The sequence below is a fragment of the Perna viridis genome, chromosome 3, assembly GCF_037379345.1.
Source record: "Perna viridis isolate PV_CMFRI_1.1 ecotype Kerala chromosome 3, ASM3737934v1, whole genome shotgun sequence".
Lineage (NCBI taxonomy): Eukaryota > Metazoa > Mollusca > Bivalvia > Mytilida > Mytilidae > Perna > Perna viridis.
The window spans coordinates 16,404,365-16,429,288 of NC_142447.1; the positions used below are offsets into that span (position 1 = coordinate 16,404,365).

General features: G+C 32.0%; 1 protein-coding gene across 4 annotated transcripts; it reads left to right on the forward strand.

The window, feature by feature from the left end:
- The first annotated feature begins 898 nt into the window (after positions 1-898).
- LOC148621198 (AP-5 complex subunit beta-1-like) lies at positions 899-24,851 on the forward strand. 4 transcript variants are annotated; one of them, XM_088575314.1, is made up of 24 exons: positions 900-1,065; positions 1,612-1,700; positions 4,594-4,708; positions 5,462-5,593; positions 5,816-5,928; positions 7,692-7,725; positions 8,072-8,230; positions 8,536-8,610; positions 8,902-9,039; positions 9,682-9,817; positions 10,228-10,381; positions 11,875-11,964; positions 12,243-12,378; positions 13,244-13,379; positions 13,661-13,767; positions 14,217-14,289; positions 14,982-15,048; positions 16,301-16,347; positions 18,396-18,466; positions 19,191-19,296; positions 20,454-20,517; positions 21,079-21,228; positions 22,908-23,005; positions 23,626-24,851. In XM_088575314.1, exons 1-24 carry the CDS (start codon positions 964-966, stop codon positions 23,775-23,777), a joined length of 2,544 nt encoding a protein of 847 aa, XP_088431440.1. In that variant the 5' UTR covers positions 900-963; the 3' UTR covers positions 23,778-24,851. The 4 variants fall into 4 exon arrangements, with proteins under 4 accessions (XP_088431442.1, XP_088431440.1, XP_088431438.1 ...); XM_088575312.1 differs by having other exon boundaries at positions 21,079-21,240; positions 23,626-23,920; XM_088575315.1 differs by lacking the exon at positions 900-1,065 and adding an exon at positions 1,213-1,362 and having other exon boundaries at positions 21,079-21,240; positions 23,626-23,920.
- The last annotated feature ends 73 nt before the right edge of the window (positions 24,852-24,924 follow it).

Sequence of the window (24,924 nt, forward strand, 5' to 3'; positions counted from 1 at the left end):
GATGAGATTTTGGTGTTTTTCTTTGGAGAATTTCTTGACACCCGCTTTGTCCCGGGCAGGTCCGGATGTTAAAAGAATAGGCTTGCAGCAGCGCTAAGCTTGTTGTAAAAGGCGACTAAATAGTGCTCAGAACCTTAACCGGGGGTTACGGCGCTCTGCCCACAGAGCAACTGGGTTGTGTGCCCCAGGCTATAATACGGAAAACCTGACCGCAAACTATAGTGGTGCACCGTGTTGGGAAAGATGCCACGTACCTCGCACGTTAAAGAACCCTGCTGTGGTATTCGATAGGAGTAGGAACCTTTGCACTCCGCCACAAGAGACTAAATTGCCCGACCTTACCCATCCCTCCCTTTTGTCTTGTGGCAATCAAAATTTGTCGACCCTATTTTACTTGTGTCCCATCCATTTTTTCATTCCATCATCATTTCATGTTCATTTTATCATCCCTTTGACGTTCATCGCCTGAATAGATGAAATATTGCTGCTCGAGCGTTAAACCCCAACAATCAATCAATCAATCAATCAATCTTTACCCAAGCTTACGTATTCATAAATCAAATGTGAACCTTAAAGTATAAAGATAAAGTTGAAAAGTGTGCTTTATACATGTACTTTTTTAGTATTTTTAATAATAATATATATTTTTTTTCAAAATTAATATAACAATTTCTTATGGGTGGTTTATGTCTGGGGCTTATTTCGTACAGGTGCTTTTGTCCGGGGGGGCTTTTGTCCTAGACTCGTCACACGCTGATTTCTTTTTGATGTATATGATCATTGTGTAAGTTTTAGATTATTTTTTTTTTTAAGTTTGCGAGATTTCGACAGATATCTTCGGTCGCTCTTTGCAGGTCCTAGGCGTCTTTGGGTGCTTTTTAATAGGACCGACTGAAGAGTAATGTTCCTCCAGTTCAAAAGAGTTCTACGACGTCTGATTATGACCAGACAACAGATTTGAAAATGACCAGTGGAAACCTAGTTTTACAACTTAAGAATGACATAAATACTAAATTAGTGTACAAGAAAATGTTGCAGACAAATTATTTATGCGATATTTTGCAGGTTTTTAATATTGACACAATATATACAGACACTTCAGTCTTCACAGCCACAGGTCTATGAAAAATTATTTGTGGGGCTCAGGGTCAATGTGCATTGGCAATGATTTGTTAAAAGAATTGTTTCTATCAGTGGCCAGTTAGTAGCAAATATATTCACACCGCAACTCGTGAAGTCCTTTTGGGATTCGGCGCTGGAGATATTTTGCATTTATGTCCCACTTGAAATTATAAGGAATGTGAAGTGGAACAGCTTATACATTTTACTGACTTACTGATGCAACATAGAAGTTTAAGGAAGGTGAAACTTGAAACTCCCTTAATGGATATTCATGTAGTATGCTTTAGGTGTAACCTATAAAAAGAAAAAGTGTAATTGAAGACTTAGAAGTGAACACTTATATACATGTCATGTACATGTACAAAAATTTTGGTCTACTAACATCCCCAGTTTTGTTGAAAAAAAACTTGAATTAACTACATTGTACTTGCATTTCTTTCTTCTCTGAAATTGTTTTGCATACACGGAATACAATTAATTTTTTTTAAGGTACTTCATGACGCTTCTACTCCAATTAAACAGAAGATTGAAGTTGTAGTTCTCCTTGAAGAAAATATTGTATTATGTGAAGGTATTGAGTAAGTACCTTATTATTTTAGATTGAACAATAGTTTTTATAAGCCCGTCAAAATTTTGATAGGATGTATTGTGGTATACAAATGACTGGCGTCCGTCTGTCGTCGTAAAAATGTCACACTGTAACTTGAGAACAACTTATCCAAAATTCCTGTAACTCAATACAATTGTTTTTTTATGATGGTCAAAGAGGACATTGTAACTAAAACAGGGGGAGGGGGTTTTCACATGTCGCACCATATCTCAAAAACGGTCTATAATTATAGCTTAGAACTTTACACACTTATCAGTCTGTATACTTTTGGAGATGATTCAATATTTTATTTTCAAGTTATTGAGTTTTTTTTGTAAAATTTCAATCTTCCAATACTTGAGAACAACTTATTCAATTTTCCTGAAACTTAAGATAGTTGTTTCTTATTTTGAAAATTATATTAAAACTTTTCGAGTTGGTATCTAAAATAGTGGGTGTTTCTTTCACATGTCGTGCTGTATCTCATAACTATTTATTGTTATTGCATAAAACTTTACACACTTGTTAGTTATATTAATCAGAAGATTAATATACTTACTCATGATGATTCTTTATTTTATTTTTTGAGTTACTGAATTTTTTATTGAGTTTATTTGTGTTGTTTTCACATTTCGCGCTGTATGAGGGGTATTTGGGAGGTGCATTATTCCTTAAACAATATGTACATGTATGGGTGGTTGGGTTACAAAACCTACTTCCCAACCCTCCCATACATTTATTGATGGAATAGCCCTTAGAAAGAACAAAAATGGGGAATTTATTTAAGAGAAACATTATACCATGAACACTGAAACATGCTGTAAGAATTTTTGTTTCTCTCTTTTATCAGCTTTCTGTTTTATGGAACTTTGAAATTTTTAATTTATGTATTGACATGCAAAAATTTCCTTGCATAAATCTTAAATCAGAATATTGCTTCAATTTGGTATCATATAAAACATATTAGCAATTTTTGTCAGTATGTTATACAAGAGTAATCAAGGGAACCAAGGTTATAGCGGTAATCAAAAGAATGAAATCCAGGGACAAAGACCAGACATGGAAAACAGACTTACACAACAAAGATCATAAAGTAACTAAAACCGTACATACAAAAGTAACAAAAATAAATGAGCAACTCGGTCTCCACTATAAACTGGGAGCATGGACCAGGTGCACCAGTAAGGTAAGTGCCCTCTGCTTTTCTGGAAATACCCGCTGAGTTGCTCATATAAAGTCAGTCTGGGGTAGACAAGTGAGCAAAGGAAAATTATGACATGTTGTATAAATCAGTTTTCATAGTGCAGATGGATGCACCATTACAATCCAAGAGTTCATGATGACCACCATAAAACTTCTATAGTGATGACTTTAATCTTATTTATTAGAATTTTAGTGCAATACAAAAGTCTGCGTAATTTCGACAAACTCTTGCATAACGTATGAGTTGTGATATGAACACTCCATACGAAGGTGCTGAAGGGATCTTGCCACAGATGAAAGAAAAGTTGACAATTTTGAATAAAAAGTCCTCACATTTGTCGTAAAGTTTGGCCAATAGTTTTCCTTTACCATTGATTTCTAAGTGTAGGTCAAGATATGAGGCTGACTCCACAGTGTCTGTAGTATCCTTTATCTTAAGTTCTTTGGGGTAGATGCGATGTATCCGAACCCCGAAACTTCCTTTTGAGCAGGAATAAGGAATGAGTCAGGATATAATTAGCATGACATCCTGTATAACCCTGTGTTATTACCAAAACCTTCATTATGTTTTTCTCACAAGACGACGGATGTATTGTGCGTTTGTAGCACAGCTGTTCATTTAAGCATGATACAAGATGATTTTTTCAGTGAGATTTCATAATAAATATGGATTGCATTTTATGAGGACACCATCACAAAATAGGGGCTAATGCATTCAAGAAAAAAATGAATCTTGTACTGAATCCTGTTCAGACTATATTTTTTTGACAATCAACTGATCAAGATAGATTTTTTATATTTGGCATTGGGGTAGACAACCTTAGGAAAATGTGGTAGGTGACCGACTTGAACTTAGACCATAAGGTTTAATATTTGATGAATTTCATGCTTTATTCAATAATGTTTATGAAACAAATCATTTCACAGCTTTAATTTTTATTCCACACTGCACATAGTGGCAAGGTATTACATGTATGTGAAACCCTCTGAAAAGTTTTGTATCCATCTATCGTCCCTGATGGTTTTTAGATGATAACTTTAGATGATATGAAAGATGAAATACAGATCAAGTTAAAATTTCAATTTGATCAGATCATTATAAAAGTTTTTGTCATTTTACTTTGTTTTTACACATATTTTGCATAGTGGCAGGGCATTATTTAATGTCCCAAATGATTTTGCATAGTGATGCTGTATTTTTTGTTTTTATATTTCAAGGTAACTATTAATATCTGTCATTTAAATTGACCACTTCATGTAGTTTGTTGACCTTTGACCTCAAGATCAGATAAATACATTTATACATGTACCTTATACACTATTAAAACTCTGAATTTATACATGTATCAAGACTAATTTTTGTTATTTGGCATGTGGGTTAATCAATCTGTCCTCACAAAATTTTCAACCAAAAATAATTTATAGTGATATCCTCAAAAATGGGTTTAACGTCATGATGTCCTTTTTTTTTTGTCATTCTTGACTTATTCTGTAAATCTGATTTTGACGAATATTTTCTTTAGTATTCATTTGTAATGAGAAATTTAACCTGCTGTACATGAATTTGTAGGATAGAAGCAGTACCATCTGGCATCATCACTATACTATGTAAATAATACTTTTAGATTTCATATATAATAGAAAATATATATATACATGTACATGTATATAATTTGCAGGATAGAAGAAGTATTATCATCACTAAGGGCTTGTCTAGAAAGTAGCAGAGATCCAAATTTGTCATGTCAACTCTTAAGTACAATAACAACACTGATGATTTATTTCGATGTCCTGGTGGGTTATGTCATCTTGTTACACACTAAAACCTGTCTAAACCAAATCCTGAAAAATCTGAAAACCTGTCTATTAAAACTTTGATACTTTCCAAGTGTAGTTTTACATGTTTTATGAGTTTAAATATGTTTTGAACCTTTGTCAAACGCATGTCTAAACTGAATCAATTTTAAAGTCCAAGAAGGTTTCACTTTAGACTGGTTTCAATGTGATACAATTTTTAACATTTGAAAATATTTCAAGCATGATACATTTAATTATATGCATTTGTGATGAAAATCCAGCTTATATATATGGCATCATAAAAGAGATAACCAGTCTGCACATGTTAACATCAACAAAAGTAATTTCCAGTGTATTTGTTTCATTTAATTGAAAAAGTTCTGATCAGACCTCACCATGTAATGATTTAAGAACTAGTTTAAATCTACATTTTCAATTGAAACTTTATACAATATGCCACCAGCAAATAAAAAAATAAAAACTTGCATATCATTTTACTAACCGGAACCTATTTTTACAAGACTTGGGTTTAGAGTTAGAAGCTGAAGGCAAGCACAATTAGAAACTCATACATGTAAGTCCTGAAAATTTCTCCAGTTAAAAATATCTACTTTCCTGTTTTTCTTAAAACTTAATACATTTGCTACTTTCAAAAAAGTGTATTCACTTTTTCTCAATATCTACCAAATGACAATTGAAAATATTTTGTTCACCTTCTAATTGCATTAAAATTTGATTTCATTCTTATAGTCAACAGAAATATCCAGGTCTTTCACAGAACTACTGTCTAAACAGGTGACTACTAGTTTAGATTCTACAGAAAGTCTGTGTGTGAAGTCCTGTTGTTGTCAGTGCTTGTGTCAAATAGAAGATTGGAATCCTGTGAGTATTTTAAGGGTCTAACCATTTAGTTTTTTTAGGATGAGATCAAATTTTTTATCTCAGGTTTTGATTTTGTTTTTGTTTTTTTTTTTGTCATAATGTTCGTTTGACTTTTTTATTTTCCATTAAACACATTTATAATAAGTGGTTCTTGATATTTTAATTTTATAGTTGGTATGGGAATATGTATTGCTATTTATAATGCTCTTTGTTTATTTAAAGGGTGCACTGTGGATGGATAGAGATTACATTTTTAAAGCCTACAGACAAGAAAAGACATTTTTACATCAAGATTATGCCATATTAGTAGCTAAAATTATTGCAAATGGTGTAAGGTAAGAATGACTGGTATTTTACTTCAAGTATTGTGTCAAGGCCAAAAGAAAATACATTTGTATTTTATATATTTGCTTCCTGTTACTCAACCAACCATGAATCAAAACTCCCGGTTGGAAATATTGTGAAAGTACTTAAAGTTGTGGACACCAATTTTCATGGATAAGGGCAGAAACACAAGTTCATGGATTCTTGAATTCATGGTTTTGAGGTTTTCGATATACTCATCGATGAAAGTCTCATTTTCATTGGGAAGTAATTATGTCTGTTCTATGTTAGCTTCATACACATTCAACAAAGAGTTGATCTAAGCCATGCAGTAGAAGCCAATAATTATATCTGTGATCCTATAACAAGCTCTCTTTAAAGAATGTATTCGTCACTTGAAATAAATCTAAGAATGTTTTACTATACTTGTTCAATATGAGCTGTCAGAATAAAAATTAATACTCCTCTCCCCATTGAAAACAGAAAAAAACTATCCACCAACCTTGAATCTTTCACTATTATTACAGGACAGGAAACAGACATGCCTCTTTTTGGCCTTATTGTGTGCTACAGTACCTGAACTGATCCGTGCAATGAAAGTTGTCATCAATCACCGATCAGTTTCCGGTCAGTCATCGATCCATCAAACCCATCCGTTAAACCGGTGATCGCATCACGTGACCACAGAGCGGTCACTATATTTTACGGTTTTTGTTGTTTTCTTTGTTAATTTTACACATATTTACATAATGTAATAGATTTAAACATCAGTTAATACTTTTATTTTACATTTCTTTTATTTCAAACAGATCTTACGTCATTTTACATAACAAAACTGCGAGCAGATTGGTCACCAGTCATCGGTCATCGATCCGTCAGTCATTGGTCATTGATCCGTCAAATTGTTGCACGGATCAGTTCAAGGACTGTAATAATTTTGAAGTTAATTATCAATGTTTTTTATCTGTAATATGCAGACAAAAAAAGGTTGTATTTGTTCTTTTCTCTTGTGTTGGTTTTTGCTAATTTTCATGTTGATAATTGACACTATTGGCAAAAAAAAAAAAAACACTGACGTGATTTTAAAAAAAATACCAGTTGTCTTTGGACATATTAGTTATGATCTTGATAGAATGTATTCAACTAAGCATACAAAAGAAAAAAATCTTAAATGAAGCAATGGCCCTGTGCAGGTCCGGATGTCAAAAGAATAGGCCAGCAGCAGCGCAAAGCTTGTCCTAAAAGGCGACTAAATAGTGCTCAGAACCCTAGCCGGGGGCTAGGGCGCTCTGCCCACAGAGCAACTGGGTTGTGTGCCCCAGGTGGTGGAATGGGGCACCCCTGATGTGTTACATGCTGGGGTTGTCAGGCTGTAATACGGAAAACCTGACCGCCAACCATAGTGGTGCACCGTGTTGGGAAAAATGCCACGTTCCTCGCACGTTAAAGAACCCTACTGTGGTATTCTCCCGGAGTAGGAACCATAGGGCTCCGCCACAGGAGGCTAAATTGCCCGACCCTACCCACCTCTCCCCATTTCCAGTGGCAATCAAAATTTGTCGACCCTATTGTCCTTGTGTCCGATCCCTTTTTCATTTCATCATCATTTCATTTTCATTTTATCATCCCTTTCATGTTCATCGCCTGAATATAGCTGATATAATGCTGCTCGGGCATTGAACCCCAACAATCAATCAATCATTAAATGAAGTATTGCAACCAGTGACATCAAATATTTATTATTACAAGTTATCTTTGTCTCATTTTTTTTCAGCTGTCAGCTTCATATCGAAGAAAATGGAGAAAATGTAAGTTCAAATTTAATTTTCTGTTCAGTTAACCATGTATTTGTAAAGACTCTTTCTTATTCGTTGTGCTTTTTAAAGTTCCTTCTGCTGCTGGTAGCTTATGGAAAATTTGAATTAAAGACTGAAATAAGACAATTTTAGGTTTTGTTATATCTATATTGTTTGGAATTTAGATTTTAATTTGTTGCATATTTTTCATGTGGTAAATATTTGGGAAAAGTACTTATGATGCAAGAAAACAATTTCTCTATTGCTATTTGAAAACAGTTCATTGAAATTTATTTGATGTTCACATTCTGAATTTTAATAAATATTTGATATTTGATGAAAAAAATTCAAATTTTAGGGCTTTCAAAGACAGCAGTCTGTGGTAGAACCCCAGGAAGTTCGACAGTTGGTTTCTCTGTTGATGGAGAATCCAGAACTATACACCCCTAGTGGACTATGGCATGTCGTTACCACAGTGAAAGACATTGCCCAGCATTGCCATCATGTTTCTCCTACTGTATGTAAATTTTTATGCTGTTTTGAGTTTAATGAAGCTATGGTTTTACAGCTAATTTAAATGAGTCAAAATGGTATTCTGTATGGAATTCAGTGAAGTTTCATGCTCTTTTTGGATATTGCAATAAGACCAATCAAATTATGTCTGTTTCCTGTTACATGTCAGAAAAAATTGGGTCAGTAGGTCAGGATTTTATTTTATTATTAACTGATTTTTTTCCCCAAATATCATAGAAAACAACTTTAAAAAACATTTTATTAGTTTTGGTTAGGATCATCTGGCAGCAAAATGATTTTTTGTTTTAGATTTTCAAACCATTGATGTTGAGCTCTATGTCAACGATGGATCCTGTTATTTTACATCTTATTGTTTATATTATGGTAAGTTAACTCAGTTTATTAGTCTTGCTTGAAGATTGTTGATGCAAAATGTATTTTCTGAAAAAAAAATATGTTAGAAAAACATCATTGAATGAATCACATGTAAAAATAAAGATTTTGTCATTTCAGAAAGTGATTTTCTGGAATAACTTAGAAAATATGCACTAGAAAAATAGCAGTCAGAAAAAAAAATTAAAAGAAATGAATGATTATGGTATGTTAAAGTATGAGAAAAAACTGGCATAAACCACTTAGTCAACCACAGAGTTCATGTCCTGTTATACTTTAAAGCTGGAGTTTGAAAATGAGATATTAACAGACAAAGAAGAATCCCAGATGGTGAGCTGTCTTGTTAGAGGATTGGACCACCCTTCTCTTGTACCAGCTCAGAGGTTGTTCTTTGCTCACTGGTTGAAAATATTATTACAGGTGAGCTGAATTTTTTTATGTTGAACATACAAAATCTGAACTAAGTAGATCAATGAATACACTGGACCAAAAGATTTAAAGAAGATACTCAAGTTTTGACCTAGGACCTCTGAATACACTGGACCAAAAGGTTCGAAGAAGATACTCAATTTTTGATTTAGGACCTCTGAAATCTCATCTACCTATAAGTCTTGGAACTTAGATCCTTTTTTTAAAACCTAAATGAGGACCTTTGGTTTTTCTTAAGTGGACCTTTGATTTTAAATTTGGGAGTGTCCAGAACCTCTCACTCTTGAAAGTAAATTTTGACCCCTGCTGAAAACCAATTTGAATGTTTTTTGCTTATCCCTTTTTCGAAGTGTCACTATATACATGTATTGATTCTAAAACTTGTGACAACTGTGATACTCTTGGATCCTGAATGACATTTGAATAATCACATGACCAAATTTGATTAAACTTATTGGACCATTGAAAAGATTATTTATACTATATATTTACCACTTAGTGTGTTCATTTCTTTCATGAAGTACATTAGGTATTTCTCCCAGGCTAAATTCTTTATAACTTTTAACCATATAGTTTTATCAGGGTAAAAGGTTTTTTTTAAAAATTTATTTCTGACAATGTATACTTTTTTAGGACACAGAAAGAGATTATGGTGTGAAGAAGTACCAGTTAAATTTTTATCCAAGAGTTTTTGATCCAGTAGATTGTCAGCTCAGTAAACTTCAGTTACTAAATGCTTGTATTCCTCCTCTTAGTGAACTTCCTAGTGGTAAGAAATCCTTTGGTTTTCAACATGATCCTAAAGATTCTAAGTATTCAGAAAAAAGAATTTTCAAACGCACATTCAATATTGGTACAAGTACTGGTAAGGTTTGATTGTTCATTAACTCTTTTTTCAGTTGCGACAATTTTTTACGAGAAAGTGCACATGCTTTGTTTCAACCCAAGGGTGAGATAAGGAAATCTCACATAGCTAAAAATAAGAATTTTCTTTTCTCTTTATTTAGAAAAAATTCTCTCTTCCTCATTAATTTTCCTGAATTTTTTTTCTCTTTTGTTTTCAATTCAATAAAAATTAAGGGCCTTTAATATCACTGAAGATGCATGTCCATCCTTGCATAACAACTTATGGTATTCTATGATACATGTATTTGCTGCACTACTTGTTATTCTACACAGATATGAATGGTGCCCTGCTGCTGGCCAGTACAGGTTATCTGCACAAGTTGGTATGGCACACAGGGAAACAAAGAGCTGTAGTTGTTCTGTTTAGAGCTTTGTTTGGGATGTATCAAAAACACTGTAGTAGATCATTCTCACAAGATATAAATAGGTATTATTATACACCGTACCCATAGGCTACCTACCTCTAAAATATTGTGGTAAAATCGCAATTTTGCAAATAAAGTCATTAGAAATTTGAGAGTTTACTCTTAATTTTAGAAATTATACCAATGGTTTTATTATGGGGAAAATGTGACTGATGTAATACTGCAATGTTTAAAAACTCACATCATTCAATTTTTAATACTGAGTGATATGGATTTAATTACCAAATTGCAAGAAATGTGATTGCATTTTTGAGTGAAATAATAATTCAAGATTATTTTGCAGGAATAATTTATGTACTTTTTTAGGAATTGCTTTTCTTGCCATTGAAATTTTGGTATGGCTTCCTATTTCAGCCAAAAAAATTGTGTCAGATCTGTGCCATGTGTCAATAGTATGTATAATTTACATGTACAGTCGAACCTCGATGTATCAAACTCGGATTAGTCGAAATCTCAGATTACTTGAACTAATTACAAAGTCCCAGCAAAACTCCCCTTACTCCAATACAATTTTACCTCAGATGACTTGAACTTGGATGAATAGAAACCTCGGATAACTCGAGGTAATCAGTTAGTCACCTCGATAGAACTTCGAGGTTAATTAACCCTGATATCTTGAAATCAACTAATTAGTCGGAAAACTGATGCTTTATTACAAACCGTGATCGAAGTGTGTTTTAACAACAATTAGTGTGGCTTTTAAACTTAATTTGTTGACACTCAGTATGGTTTGATTTGTTTATTTATTTAATTAATTTAAAATTAAACGTGTTGTTAAAATAAACAAATTTTATTAATAACACAGGGGAATTTACACTAACAGTGATATCGGATATTTTGATATTTCGAAAATTAAAAAAAAAAATACTCATGAATTGTAATTGTATCTGACTATTTAATGAAACATCAAACAGACGATAGTAAGGGTATTTCAAGGACTACATTGGTTTCGCTAGTGAATTTGAAATTTTATCCTAATATTGTAGAGCACATGGTTTGAATCAAACAAAGCAGCATGTTTTGAACTTTGACGTTTTTTGATATAGAAAAAAATAAGAAGGAAATTTCACTAAAACACTTGGTACCATTCAGTATTTCAAACATGATATACAACATACAAAAAAAAATTTCCGAAATGAAACGCATGACATTATGAAGTACCGTGTAAAGTGAAGTACATGTACATGTACAAGCACAATGAATGATGTAAATACAGAAACAATCATGGACCAAACTACTAGTATTTCTAGTTTATCTTTGACCTCGGATTACTCGAACCTCGGATAACTCCAACATTTTTGCATGATCCCTACGACTCCGACATAACGAGGTTCGACTGTCTTCATAATAACTTATTTTAAGGAACATAATGTAAGGAACACAAAACATAATTTATAATCACCCAGTCCAATGACATCTGTGGTACAGCAGCAATACAATACATCTTTATGTTTTTAAATCATTGGCTATTTTACCCTTTATGTTTTGATTTTAGGTTCATTAAGGGATTGATCTCTGGATTTCCTCACTTCATTCCACATGCAATAGATTTCCTGGAGTGTTTGAAAGAAACAACATCAGATAGGTATGCTATAAAAGAGGATGTCTTTAGATATATAAATGTATTGTTAAAGCTTTTCAATTGATAATGTTTCCATGAGCAACTTTTAAGATACTTAAACCAAACATTGTGAAGTTTTCCATTTAAAATTTTTAACTATAACATACTTAATTTTGTCATTTGTATTAATGAAACATGTTCTGTGTGAAAAACTGATTTTTTTTTCTGAAACTGAAACTGAACCCCCCAAAAATATTAAATTTTATCTAATTAATTATTATTTTCTGATTATGATATTTTAGCACCATGTATTTAGAGATCCTGACCTTACTTCACTCACAAGTGACATCAACAACTTCAGAAGATTTAGCTAAAGACTACCAATATTACCTCCAAGTCCTGAAGAAAGTGTCACTTCAGAAAGAAATATCACCTCAGGTAAATGTTGAACAAAGGTGACTGTGCATGGTTGTGCTTATTTCCTCATTTGAATATAGTGGTTAAGTGATAGTGTACTCACCTAATAAAAATATGCTGTGATGTGGCTCAAATTAAGTGTAAATGAAAATAATGAACAAGTGAACAATAGCCACATTTCTGACAGATCAAAAACTGATGACCGGTGACCAATTTGATCGCAGTTTTGTTATGTAAAATGACGTATGATCTGTTTAAAATAAAATAAATGTTTAAATTGATGTTTAAATTTATTGCATTATGTAAATATGTGTAAAATTGACTAAGAAAACACTGTAAAATATATTGACTGCTCTGTGGTCACATGATGCGATCACTGGTTTAATGGATCGGTTTGACAGATTGATGACTGATCGGAAACTGATTGGTGACTGATGACGGATCGCAAATGTTGTTGCACTGATCTGTTCAGGTACTGTACATACAAATTAAATATAAATAAAACTCTAAAAATCTAAATAATATGGACCAAAATTTTGGCCTTACAGCCTTCATCAGGGCCAAAAGTATTGAAAAGAAAACTGACAGCTGCTGACCCACACCACAGAGACGAGGTGTCCTTCAAAATTACCTTCACTTTATTATAAGCTTGGTTTCACAGTAGTTTTTTTCATTTGAAGAAAAATTTTATTTTAGAATATCCATCATGCACACCATATATTTCTTAAAAGTATGAAAAAATCACATAAAATGCATTTGATTTCATTTGTTTAGTGGCATTAATTGTAAACTGAAAATTCTAGACAACACTAACAAGACTGATACTTTGACAATGCCAAAAGTTGTTTTGTAGATTAAAAGTGGTAACATGCCTTATTTTTTACAGGGAACTATAAAATTCATGAACTACTTGGTACAAAATGCAGCCAGTATAGATAAAAGTAGCTGGGTTTTAGGGAATGGTATACTGGCTGTGTGCCACAATCTGTTAGTCTGTCATGGAACACAGCAGTTATATACAGGTATATGTACAGAAAGGGGTTATAGTTGCTAGATGAGTCTGGCATTAAACAAAACAGAAATGGTAAAATTTAATTCAGATAAAGTCAAGTGAAATCTTGCTAAAAATGTCATTATACTAATTACTTTTTACATTCTCCAATCTTAGGAGAATTAATAAAGATATTAATTTTCAAGGTCATAGGTAAGAGATCAAGGCCACCAGATCAGTTAATTATAGGGGAAATGCTAACTTCCTTGTTTCCATTGTTTACTTTAAGGACTGATGTGTTTTATATTTTAGATATAGGAGATATACTGTATAATATGATGTTGACCTATGAAGATATGGATATTCAGGACAGAGCTCTGTTTTATTATCTACTTTTAACATCAGCAAGTTCTCAGAAGGTAAATTTTTTAAATTTAGAATCTTTTGTGGGAAATATATTTTGTTATTAAAAGAAGTCCAAAAAATAATTAACAAGATTTTCTATTTTAATTTAAATAGATATTCAGCTTCATTCATTTAGTACTACATGCAAAATACAGTGCTGTATTCTGCTTTCCACTGGACAGTTTTGCTTGAAAAGGATCAAATCAACTTGTGAATCTTCCAGCATATACAAAGGTAGCTGGGCTGATTTTTACTTGTCATAGCCGCCAAGAAATAGGAATTCAAAAATTCTTCTAATCCTATGTTTTTTTTTCTTCTATGGTTTTTACTCACAGATGGTGAAACTTTTAATTTGATATGTCATCAATGACATGTTTGATAAATGTCACAAAAGTTGTATCATAATGCACATAAAATTTGAACTCACCAAAAATTCTAAACTGTATTTTTTTGTTATGTACAGATTCAAGAGTTTCTAAAGAAGACATCAGGTGCCCAGAACATTAGTCAGACCCTTTCCTCATTAATACCTGAAGGTGAGATGATAATGATTAAGATGTCAGTTCTAAAGAATCCTCTTGGCTGCTCATCCTATGTGTTGGGTATTGAAAGTTTTCCTAAATGTAAAAAAATTCTTGTCTTAAACACCAGTGAAGTAACACATTCAAAATATCTACCAGCCTTTGACAGGCCAAAAGAAACAACTATAATTGTGTTCAGTCCATTTCTAGTCTATTTTTTTAAGATTTGTAACATGTCATTTCTGACGCTTTCCTTGGTTGTAGTGTTTCAAGTTAGCATCCTGTCTTAGGGTGTTTATCCATGAATAGTCCAAAGCGGGGATGAAAAATTTTGTAGTCCATTACTAATCTCCATACAACCAAGACCTTGCCTCTCTCATATATTGTGTAGTCAGAAATATTAGAAAACTTTGTAAACATTTTTTTCTGATATGAACTGTCAAAAATATTATGCATTTTATGAGTCCAACAGGGAAATGCCAGTGGTATGACCAAAGATACATTTTTATTATTTTATCTAGTTGTTTTAGACTTATTGAACTATTTTATTGTCAAGTGAGGAGTATTGTGGCTCAATGTCAGTTGTATATTATGTCATGTATATTTTGATTTATAAATGATATTGCAATACTTTTTTAACTTAACTTACAATTGGATTGATACAATTTGTTTTGATTATGAATAATTGAAAACTTTTTCTTTTACAGAGAAGTCTGGTACAAGAAGTTGCAGTAAAATTATTGATGCTGAATGTAATGTCCTTGAATGGAAAAGGTAGATTATTTTCTCAAGATAGAAGGAATTTCCACTTGGTAGTACATGTAGTTTGTAATGGTCTATAGGATATGTAGGTCTCTTTCTAGTTTCATTTTCCTTACTGCAATTTTCAAGGTAGAACATATTGAAATCAGAAAAGACAAAAAAAAACAAAAAAGACGTGTTACTTCAGAAACCCCGTGAATTAAATAAATATTAAAAAAACAATACAAAAAAATAAACAAAAAACGAAACAAAACAAAACAAAACAAAACAAAAAACAAAAACAGAAAAACAAAAACAAAACAAAACAAAAAATAAATAAAAAAAAACCGATGTGCATTTTATTGTTTACTTCTGGGATCTCAAATGCAAAATCTGATATTAAATGCTTTTTCTTAACACTTTTATTATGTAGAAATATATACGTGTCTTTTTTTATCTGTATTGTTACTTAAAAGTATGTTTTGTTTTTAATACCAAACTCAACACTCTGTAAATGAATGATCACACATTTGAATGGTAGCTTAGGACCCATTCTCGTGAAACCACGAAGTCACACCATGAGACTTACATATCCTATTGAAGTTTGTCAAACTACAGATCAGAAGTCCTTAAAATACATTGAACATGTATGTGGTAGACAATGCAATTTGGAAGCTCATTTTCATGTAATTTTCTCTTTGACCAATGGATGATTAAACTGGAAAGTCTCTGACCAATGGTATTTTGTTTCCATAATGATCCATGAAAATTCCAAGAACTTTAGTAAAATGTAATTTTCCCTGATGAGATTGTTAAATCAATGAAGAAGTAAAAAAAAAACAATAACATTCTGTTTCTGAAACAATTGATATAACCATTTAAGGAGGTAGACCTAAGGTAAGGGCCATAACTCTTACAAATCATTGGAACGTTTATGTAAAGTATTTAACATCAATCTAATGTAAGCATAAAAGTAACTTGGATTGATTTTATTCTGTATTAAATAAATGCTTGATAGGCTTTGGTGAAATTGAATATGATACAAACATATCACTGATTTGAAGAGTTATGTCCCTTACTCTAGGTCTACCTCCTTAATCATCCATGACAACTTATTGGTACTAGATTGCAGTGTAATGATCCATGACAGAGATCTGTATAAAACGTCTATATTGAACTAAACCAGATACAATCCTGAAATAAATACTTGGATTGTTATTGAGTAGCTATATTAAATGTGTTTTTTATTTTGTTTTTGTTTTTTGTTTTTTGTTTTTTTTTGTAGGAAAAGTGTAGTAGCATTCACAGAAAAAAGTCAAGAAACATTTGATGGTAAATGGTAACTATAGTGTCAAACATACACCTCAAATAAACCAAAACTGACTAGTTTTCAGTGATACCTTTTAGAGTTGATGAGACCCTATTTGCCAATATATATGGCTAAAATGTCAAGAGTTTATTTATGCTTTCATTGAACCAGTTTTCAGAAGGGATTACCTTTCTTTTCATGTAAAGCATAATTCCCTATATATAAGATAGATATTTCACTAGTTTATGATCCTTCATTCAAAAGGAAAGAAATTTCTATGAGATATAAATAGAGCAAGCTGCTTTTTAATCTCTCAGTCTTCTCATGATTGGCTTGATTTTGTCGGTTTTTAAATTATTGGTCCTATTTTCTAGTGTTACATTGCAAAATGGTTTAATATTTAAAATGTAGCATTGACATGTGAGTCATGTGAGCTATTGCCATCACTTGGCGTCGATGTCGTCATCGTTAAAAATTTCTTCAAACATCTTCTCCTCTGAAACTACTGAATAGATTGGCATGAAACTTGTACTGTTCCTTAGAGTATCCTGCACAAAATGACCATTTGGATTTTTGATCGGTTAAAAACATGGCCGCTGTTACTAAAAATAGAACATAGAGGTCAGACAGCAGGTTTTTGGATATCTCTCCAAAACCGTTAGGTTAAGCCAAATTCTGACATTGGGATAAAACTATTGAGCATGATGAGATCTATCTGTGGTCAAATTTTGGTTAAAATCTGTTGACCCATGTTGGATTTATTGCCCTTTTTGGACGTTTTTTGCTGTTTTTGATGTTACTACTTTCAAAAATCTTCTTCTCAAAAACTACGATGCAGAATTCAATGAAAGTTGGTATTTTTGTTTTTTAGGGTATCCTTAACAAAATGACTGTTTGGATTTTTGATCGCTTAAAAAAACATGGCCGCTCTTACTAAAAATAGAACATAGGGGTCATACAGCAGATTTTTGCATATATCTCCAAAAATTGTTAGGTTTAGCCAAATTCTGAGTAGGGGGTTAAAGTATTCAGCAATGAGTTCTATCTGTGGTCATATTTTGATGAAAATCTTTGACCCATGTTGGAGTTATTGCCCTTTTTGGACATTTTTTGCTTTTTTGTAGTTATTACTTTCATAAATCTTCTCAAAAACTACTGTACAGAATTCAATAAAAGCTTGTATTTTTGTTTTTTAGGGTATCCTTAACAAAATGACTGTTTGGATTTTTGATCAGTTAAAAACATGGCCACTGTTACTAAAAATAGAACATAGGGGTTGTACAGTAGTTTGTTGCATATACCTCCAAAACCGTTAGGTTTGGCCAATATCTTTCAGTTGCTGAAATATCCTTATTATAAGGCCTACAAAAATTTCCAGGATTCAAAGTTGCGTTTTTTTGCAGTTTTCGGTCAATATCTTGAAAACTATGATAGATAGAATGAAACATTCGTTCGATGAAATGATCCTCATGATAAGTCCTACCAAAGTTTTCATCATTGGACAACTTCTTGTTAGAGTTATTGCCCTTGAAAGGCAAAAATTGAGCCAGGTGAGCGATTCAGGCTCCTAGGAGCCTCTTGTTTTACCATTACTTAGTGGTACTATCTGTTTACAAATTTTGTTTACATGTACAACGTCATAGTATGGTTGTAAGAAACCTTTTGTTATTAGACCCTCCTAAACCATGCAATAAAATGAAATCAGAAATGCTAGGCATCACACATGTATACAGATTATATGCATGAAGGAAGATAATTATTGTCAGATGCCTGTAAGAGGAAATAATCCTTGTTATGATTACACATGAAAAAAATCTAAATATTACTCCTTCTAAATCCCTCAATGGATTTTGATGAAATTTTATAGGAAGGTTTGGTACATGTATCTTATGCACAAAGGAAGGTAACTATTGTATGATTCCTTCAAGGGAAGATAATTGATCTTAGAAGTTAATTAATTATCATGATGGAATTTCAAGTGAAGTAATATGTAATCATTTTGTGAGCTTGATCACAGTATTTCTAGTTTTAGCTATCTGTATACATTAAATTTGTCATTTGAATATTTCAGATTTAGAAACTTATCTAGAATGGTTGTCTACAGCAAATACAGTACTCAAGGCATCATATCAAGTTCAGTTGGTAAGATGGAGTAATCAAGGGAACAAAGATTTTAGTGGAAATCAAAAGAATGTAATCCAGGAACAAAGACCAGACATGGAAAACAGACACACATGACAAAGAACAAAATAACCAAAATAATACGTACAAAGTAATAAAAGTAAACAGGCAACTCAGACTCCACTGAAAGCTGGGAACATGGACTAGGTGCACAGGTAGGGTAAGTGTCCTCTACTTTTCTGGAAACACCTGCCAAGTTGCTCATAAAAAGTCAAGTCTAGAGTAGATGAAAGAGAAAAGGAAAACTATGACAGGACGTTGAACTAATCATTTTTCATGGTGCAGATGGAATCCCTAAACGATAATATGCCATTTTTGAATAGATCATTGTAGATATAGAAGAAATGCACATGTGCTTACAATCAAGAAAGGAGTATATTCCACGTGAATGTATGTTTTATACCCCCACTCCTAAGGAGAGGGGTATAATGTTTTACCCTTGTCAATGTTTCCTGTCTATAACAATTTTTCCATCACAGTTTTCTCATATGTATTTTTTTTTTATTGTAATAGAATAGTGAGACATTGCATACAGAATTCTTTTTTAACATTTTTTGGAAAGTCAAGTTTTTCCAAATGGAACAATCATACAAATCCCCAAACAAAATGTTGATGGTGTCACTATGTTTACTTTGTTGCTTTCTTCATGATAAAGACTGTATTGATTATCTGTGAACAATTTCAGTGTGAGAGCAGTAAGGAGAAAGTTCAAGCTGTCATTGTTAACTTCTCCAAGGATAATAACTTTGAGACTGTTAGGGCAATAAATGTTGCTGAAATTAGAAATGGAGGTTTGTAGATTTTATTTCATGATTTTAGCATTAACAATTTTCTTTTTTTCTTTGTACTGTATGAATAGTTGTCACAATCTTATTACATAATAGTCAAGGCTTGGGTTTCATAAAAAAAAATCTCAAATTGAGTTTGGCTTTAAATACTTGAGTGTTTCCTCAGTTCTTCAATTTCAAGTGATTTATTTGGTTGAAATGTGAGTTGAGGAAGGATTTGAGGAAAATTTCAATTTTAGATTTTTTATGGAACCGGACTCAGGTCTGTTCAAAGGCTATAAAGTGTATGAATTTAATTTTTTTTTAAATAATGCCTTCCAGTTAAATTCATAAAAAATAACTTTTGTTATTTTTCCAGTAGATGCCAAGGTAAAGTATTCAAAGTGTGTCAAGGGAGTGATATATTTTAATCAAAGCTTTTCTATTGGTTTTATTTTGTAAAAGAAATATCAAAACTCTTCGCAACTGCATGATTTAAATATCAAAACTCTTCACAACTGCATGATATATATTGTTTTAGTGTAGTTCTCTGACTAACAGAGAAACCTTTCTTAACCAAATTATGAAAAATCTGAAAACCTGTCTAAACCAGACACCTTTTAAGTCCCTTTATATAAATCTAAATGGGTTTTGAACCCTTGTAAACAGAAGTCCCAGTCCAAATGAGGTTTGGCTTAAACAGGTTTTTCTGTGAGTGTTATTCGTTGATCATCTTAGGTAGGTTACGTGCAGAGAGCATCAAGTACAAAAATATTGGAAAACATATTTTGCACTAATAAGTTTTTAGTTTCATTGGAATGTAACAAATCCTGAGGGATTTAATTCTACAGAGTATTAACCTGTTTCTTAAATTATTGCCATTCAGTTTTATAAAGATTCTTAGTTCAAAAGAGCATGTATATGAATGTCATATTTTTTCAAGATGGAATACCACATGCACATGTTGCTCGATAGTATATTCTCACACAGAAAATGGACAGTATGCATTTGTTTTATGAAAAGATTCATGACAGCATGTATGTTCTGGTGTTATTTAAATGCCAATGTACATGTATGTATCATTAATAGTTGGTTATAACTTCATATACACAGAATATGCATATAGTATACTTTGGGGAACCTGTTATTGAATATTTCGTATGATAAATTTGTATTTTTAGAGCCAATTGGAGTAGAATTCTGTTTGAAGCCAAGATATAGTGTTCCAGCAGTGTTCAAAGCTTGGTCAGTATAGACTATAAATGTACATATAATTGGTTTACATGTAAATGTTTTGTCACATCATTTAAAGTTTAGTAGGATAAGTTTTGTCTATGTTTTGAATCTTATCCCAATGAAGAGGATTTATTTCTCATTAAACTGCATTTACCTGTTGAAATATTTTTTCACTCAACTCTAAAGATTATATAGTAAAACATGCTTCACAGCCAAATATTAATCATATGGTGCTCGATTCTTATGATAATCATATGTTATTTAATATGATAGTCATAGGATTATCATATGATCATCATATGTTAATTTTGGCTTGAGAACATATGATTATCATATGATAATCATGCGATAACCATATGTGAACTGAAATATATGATTAATGTATGGTGCTCGATTCATATGATGTAAACCATATGATACTCATGTTTAGCTTATTTGCCTGTGTATTTTGAAAACTTCCTAATGTACTGGAGGTTTTTTTCTGTTTAGACAAGTGTTAGGTTTACTTTGAGACTGCTAATAAGGGATGTGAGAAAATAGTTTTGTTTTAACTGTATTACTTAATTCCAGGTCAGAGTTCACAGACAATATGTTGACCTACAGGAATGATATGGAGAATGTAGAGATATCTTTGTTAGATATGTTGTTACCATTACCTGGTGGTGTGGACCTGTATAGCAAACTTTGGCAAAGCTTTACTGATTCTAATAATAGTAACAGGTATGATATTAGGTAAATAGCAATGTAAATAGATGAATATGTGAGTTTCTACAGAAAACATTGATGATATTAATAAAAGACCTCTTCTGTGGTCTAGTGCTGTTGTTTCTAGTGTAAGAGGACTTATGTATAGTCTCTGGCCTAGTCATGTTCTAAAAATAAAAGTTGGTTATTTCCGCTTCTCTTGTAAGCTTATTTCATATAGAAGAAAGAGTGAAAACTGGCTGGCTTTGAAATCAACATAATTTAATGTTTCAGAGTGGAATGATATGCCTTTCTGCAGGCTGTTGTGTGATTGATGGTATAACATGCCTTCCTGCAGGCTGTAGTGTGTCTGATGGATTGACATGCCTTCATGCAGGCTAAAGTGTGTCAGAGTGGAGTGACTTGCCTTCTTGTAGGCTGTAGTGTGAGTGGAGTGACATGCCTTCCTTCACACTGTAGTGTGTCTGAAGGAGTGACATGACTTCCTGCAGGCTTTTGCTTCCTTCAATGGCTCATAGTTTGACTCAATATGTTGGACTTGTGCAAATGAAAGCAAAGTCCATTATGATTTTCTTATTATGTGATGCTCTGTATTTTCAGCAAATGAGCATTTAACTACAACCAAAAACTTTTATTTCATATGAAAATAGTACATGTACTTATGATTTTAAATTCTGTTACTGAAATGTAACTGAAAATTCAAGTTAATAATTATTAAATCCTTCCTTCAGGTAGATCATACCTTATATTTCTAGTAGAGTAGATAGATTTTCCTAGTTTTGCTGGAAGATTACATTGAATGAACATACTTTAGAACTTTAAAGTAAAAAACATAGGTTACCGAACTTGATTTCTATATAATTGAACTTTAGTAAAGGCAGTTTTTAAATGGATTCTGTGGGGAATTTCACTTTTTCTCAAGCGATAAAAAAAAACTGGTTGATAGAATTTCTTCAATTTTTTTTTACAAAGAATACTTAACTAATATTCTTTCATTACATTTCTAAAAGAAAATTGGGGGTCAGCAAACTTTTTCTCTTGTAAAATTTAAAAAAACTAAAATTTCCATTTTCCTGTCAAGTATCTCCCCTTAAAAGCAAATGTGTGTTATTTTACCATACAATTTTTTTATGTCCATTATTATTTTGAAATAATTTTCATACTGTTATTTTTAACATTATTAGTTCATAGAAATTATACATGTTCATGATTTTGTAAGATAACAGAAGAGAATGCTTGGTGTGATAGATATGATTTACTTTGATAAATCAAATCACTTCAAATAAAAGATTTTAGAGGGTAAATTCAGTATCCAGATTCAATAACTTTAAAGAAGACTACTGATTCTTTCTTTCCAGACACCTTCATCATTGTGAGTTGAACATAGATATCAAGTCTCATATTTTCATAATTTTAATAAATAATACTTTATTTGCAAATTACACCCATATGGGTCAAGCAAATACAATACAAAGAACAAACATAAAATACAAATTGGACATCAAAAATCAATATATATACAGGTGTATGCAATTGTGCAACATTTGACCGGCATGGACCTCAATTTCTCATGAAAACAAATTTATTTGGTGTTTTTTTTCTCAAGATTTTCTTAAACAGCAGTTTATGAGGAAGCTAGGCAAAAAACACACACTTCTGTATTAGATTTTAAAATAAGTGTTGTATTTTTGTAGGATACAGTGTGTTCAGTCAATCAAAGTTGTGCATAAAGAATGGCAAGAGTTTACCAAGAGCATGAACCAGTCTTGTGAAAAATACAAAGTAGATCAAGGTATTTGTATGTTGTATTTTTATCTCAATTTACTAAAAGTCAGGTCTTACATACATGCATTTATTTATGCTGGTCTCTGATTTCATCTTCTAGTATCTATTCCAGGTTAAGTTTTGATTAAGAGATTTTTTTATCTCTGATGAAAAGTTCAGACCATCTATAAATTTTGTATACATTAACATTGTACATTATGATTTAAACCTTTATATGACTGACTAAATTCTGTAAATACCTGTGAATATGTTCATTTGACAGAATCAGTGAAAATTGATACATTTACAGTGATCTCCAGTAGACATAGGAATTATTGAAGTCACCGTGTTTTATACAAGATACATACACTTTCCTTGACAATTAACAAAAAATAATGAAACTTATAGAAATGCTTTCATCATGTTATAAAAAAAGCACTAATAGTACATATGTACATGTATATTTTCAATATTTATTAAATCATTTATTAATGAAAAAATGATATGATTGAAAAATACTCCATTAAATTGACTATTATTTTATGAAATTATTGAAAGTGGATGTCATTTTACCTGTCCAAATTCCAATAAAATTGTTGGTCATGTATATCAATTTTTATTTGAACTTTCTGTCAAAACTTTTTTTAGATGGTAACAAAGCCAAGTATGGTATGCTGTCAGCATCAGGACACCATTTATTGATGTCATGTGTTGGAAATGAAGAGCAGACAAATGTTTCCATAGCAACTGACTCATACCACATGTTGCCATTTGTAGACAAATTCCTTTCAAACTTGTAATGCTGATTGGTGCCAAATGGTGCTTATAGGGACCAGTGCAATACTTCAAACACATTTCAGTTTGAATATTTGTTAGGCTTATATTCTGTTTTTTAAATGACAAGCAAGAACACAAAAACCATTTGAAGCAAAAAATACATTTTCAGATCAAAATTGTGATGCACACAACAGTTAGTTGTACCAAAGTAAGAGTGGTGCCACCAAAACTGCATCACTGTTCAGAGTGCTTCACCTGTGAAATGTACTGAACATCAGAAAAAATGCTCAGCTTCTCTTTTTTTTTAACACTGAAAATTTCAAATGGCTTAGAGTGCTTCACCTGTGGAATAAACTGAACATTAGAAAAAACGCTCAGCTCCTCTTTTTTCAACACTCAAAATTTCAAATGGCTTTGTATTTATTTCAAGGTGTAGGGTCGTTAAGTTATGGAATATGGCCCAAAATTTTCCACTTGTTGAAATAGCATAAAAATTATTAAAAACATAGTAAATCATATAAATTTTAAGAAAATAATTGTTCTTTGGCATCAGTTCATTGTAATGACATCCTGATGGTGCCATGATTATACGTCATTTAAAGAAAACTGCTGAGAATTGTAAATTTTGTTGTTATTTTGGACATATTTTCATCCAGAAAACTATATTCACAACCAAGAAACAATATCATATTTTCATATATGATAAACTATGTAATAATGAAAGAAAGGACTAAATATGGAGTTGTTTCATGGGTGTGGACACCTTTTCCTAGACAGGAATAGGACTAGAAAATGCCAAAAGTATAAAATTAACAGAAGAACTGAATTTTGGTAAATTTCTGGCAATTCTGGTGTCCTTTTAATGCAAGAATTTTTAAGTCTTTATACTTGCTTTTTCCGACGCAGTCAGTATAGTTTTGTTTTTTACCCTTTGACCTTAAAGACACTCTTCCATGGAAACGCAAGTCATCTGATCAAAATTCTGTTTCCAGATTGGCCAAATACTGATAACTTAGTGGGGTTAGAAAAGGGAAGTTGAAATTGCATGCATTGCATTATTTCCTGATGAAAATTATAAATAAAAAGAACAAATTTTACTGTGTTGGCATCTTTTTCTAAAGATAGTTTTGTTATGGATTCAAGTCTCCAAATTCACATGTAACACTTTCA

Excerpts from the sequence above, each read along its gene's own strand:
- LOC148621198 (XM_088575312.1), top strand. The coding sequence starts at position 964 with ATGACCAGTGGAAACCTAGTTTTACAACTTAAGAATGACATAAATACT. Across the intron at positions 1,701-4,593 it reads GTATTATGTGAAGGTATTGA|GATAGAAGAAGTATTATCAT; the intron begins GTAAGTACCTTA and ends TATAATTTGCAG. Across the intron at positions 20,518-21,078 it reads CCAGCAGTGTTCAAAGCTTG|GTCAGAGTTCACAGACAATA; the intron begins GTCAGTATAGAC and ends ACTTAATTCCAG.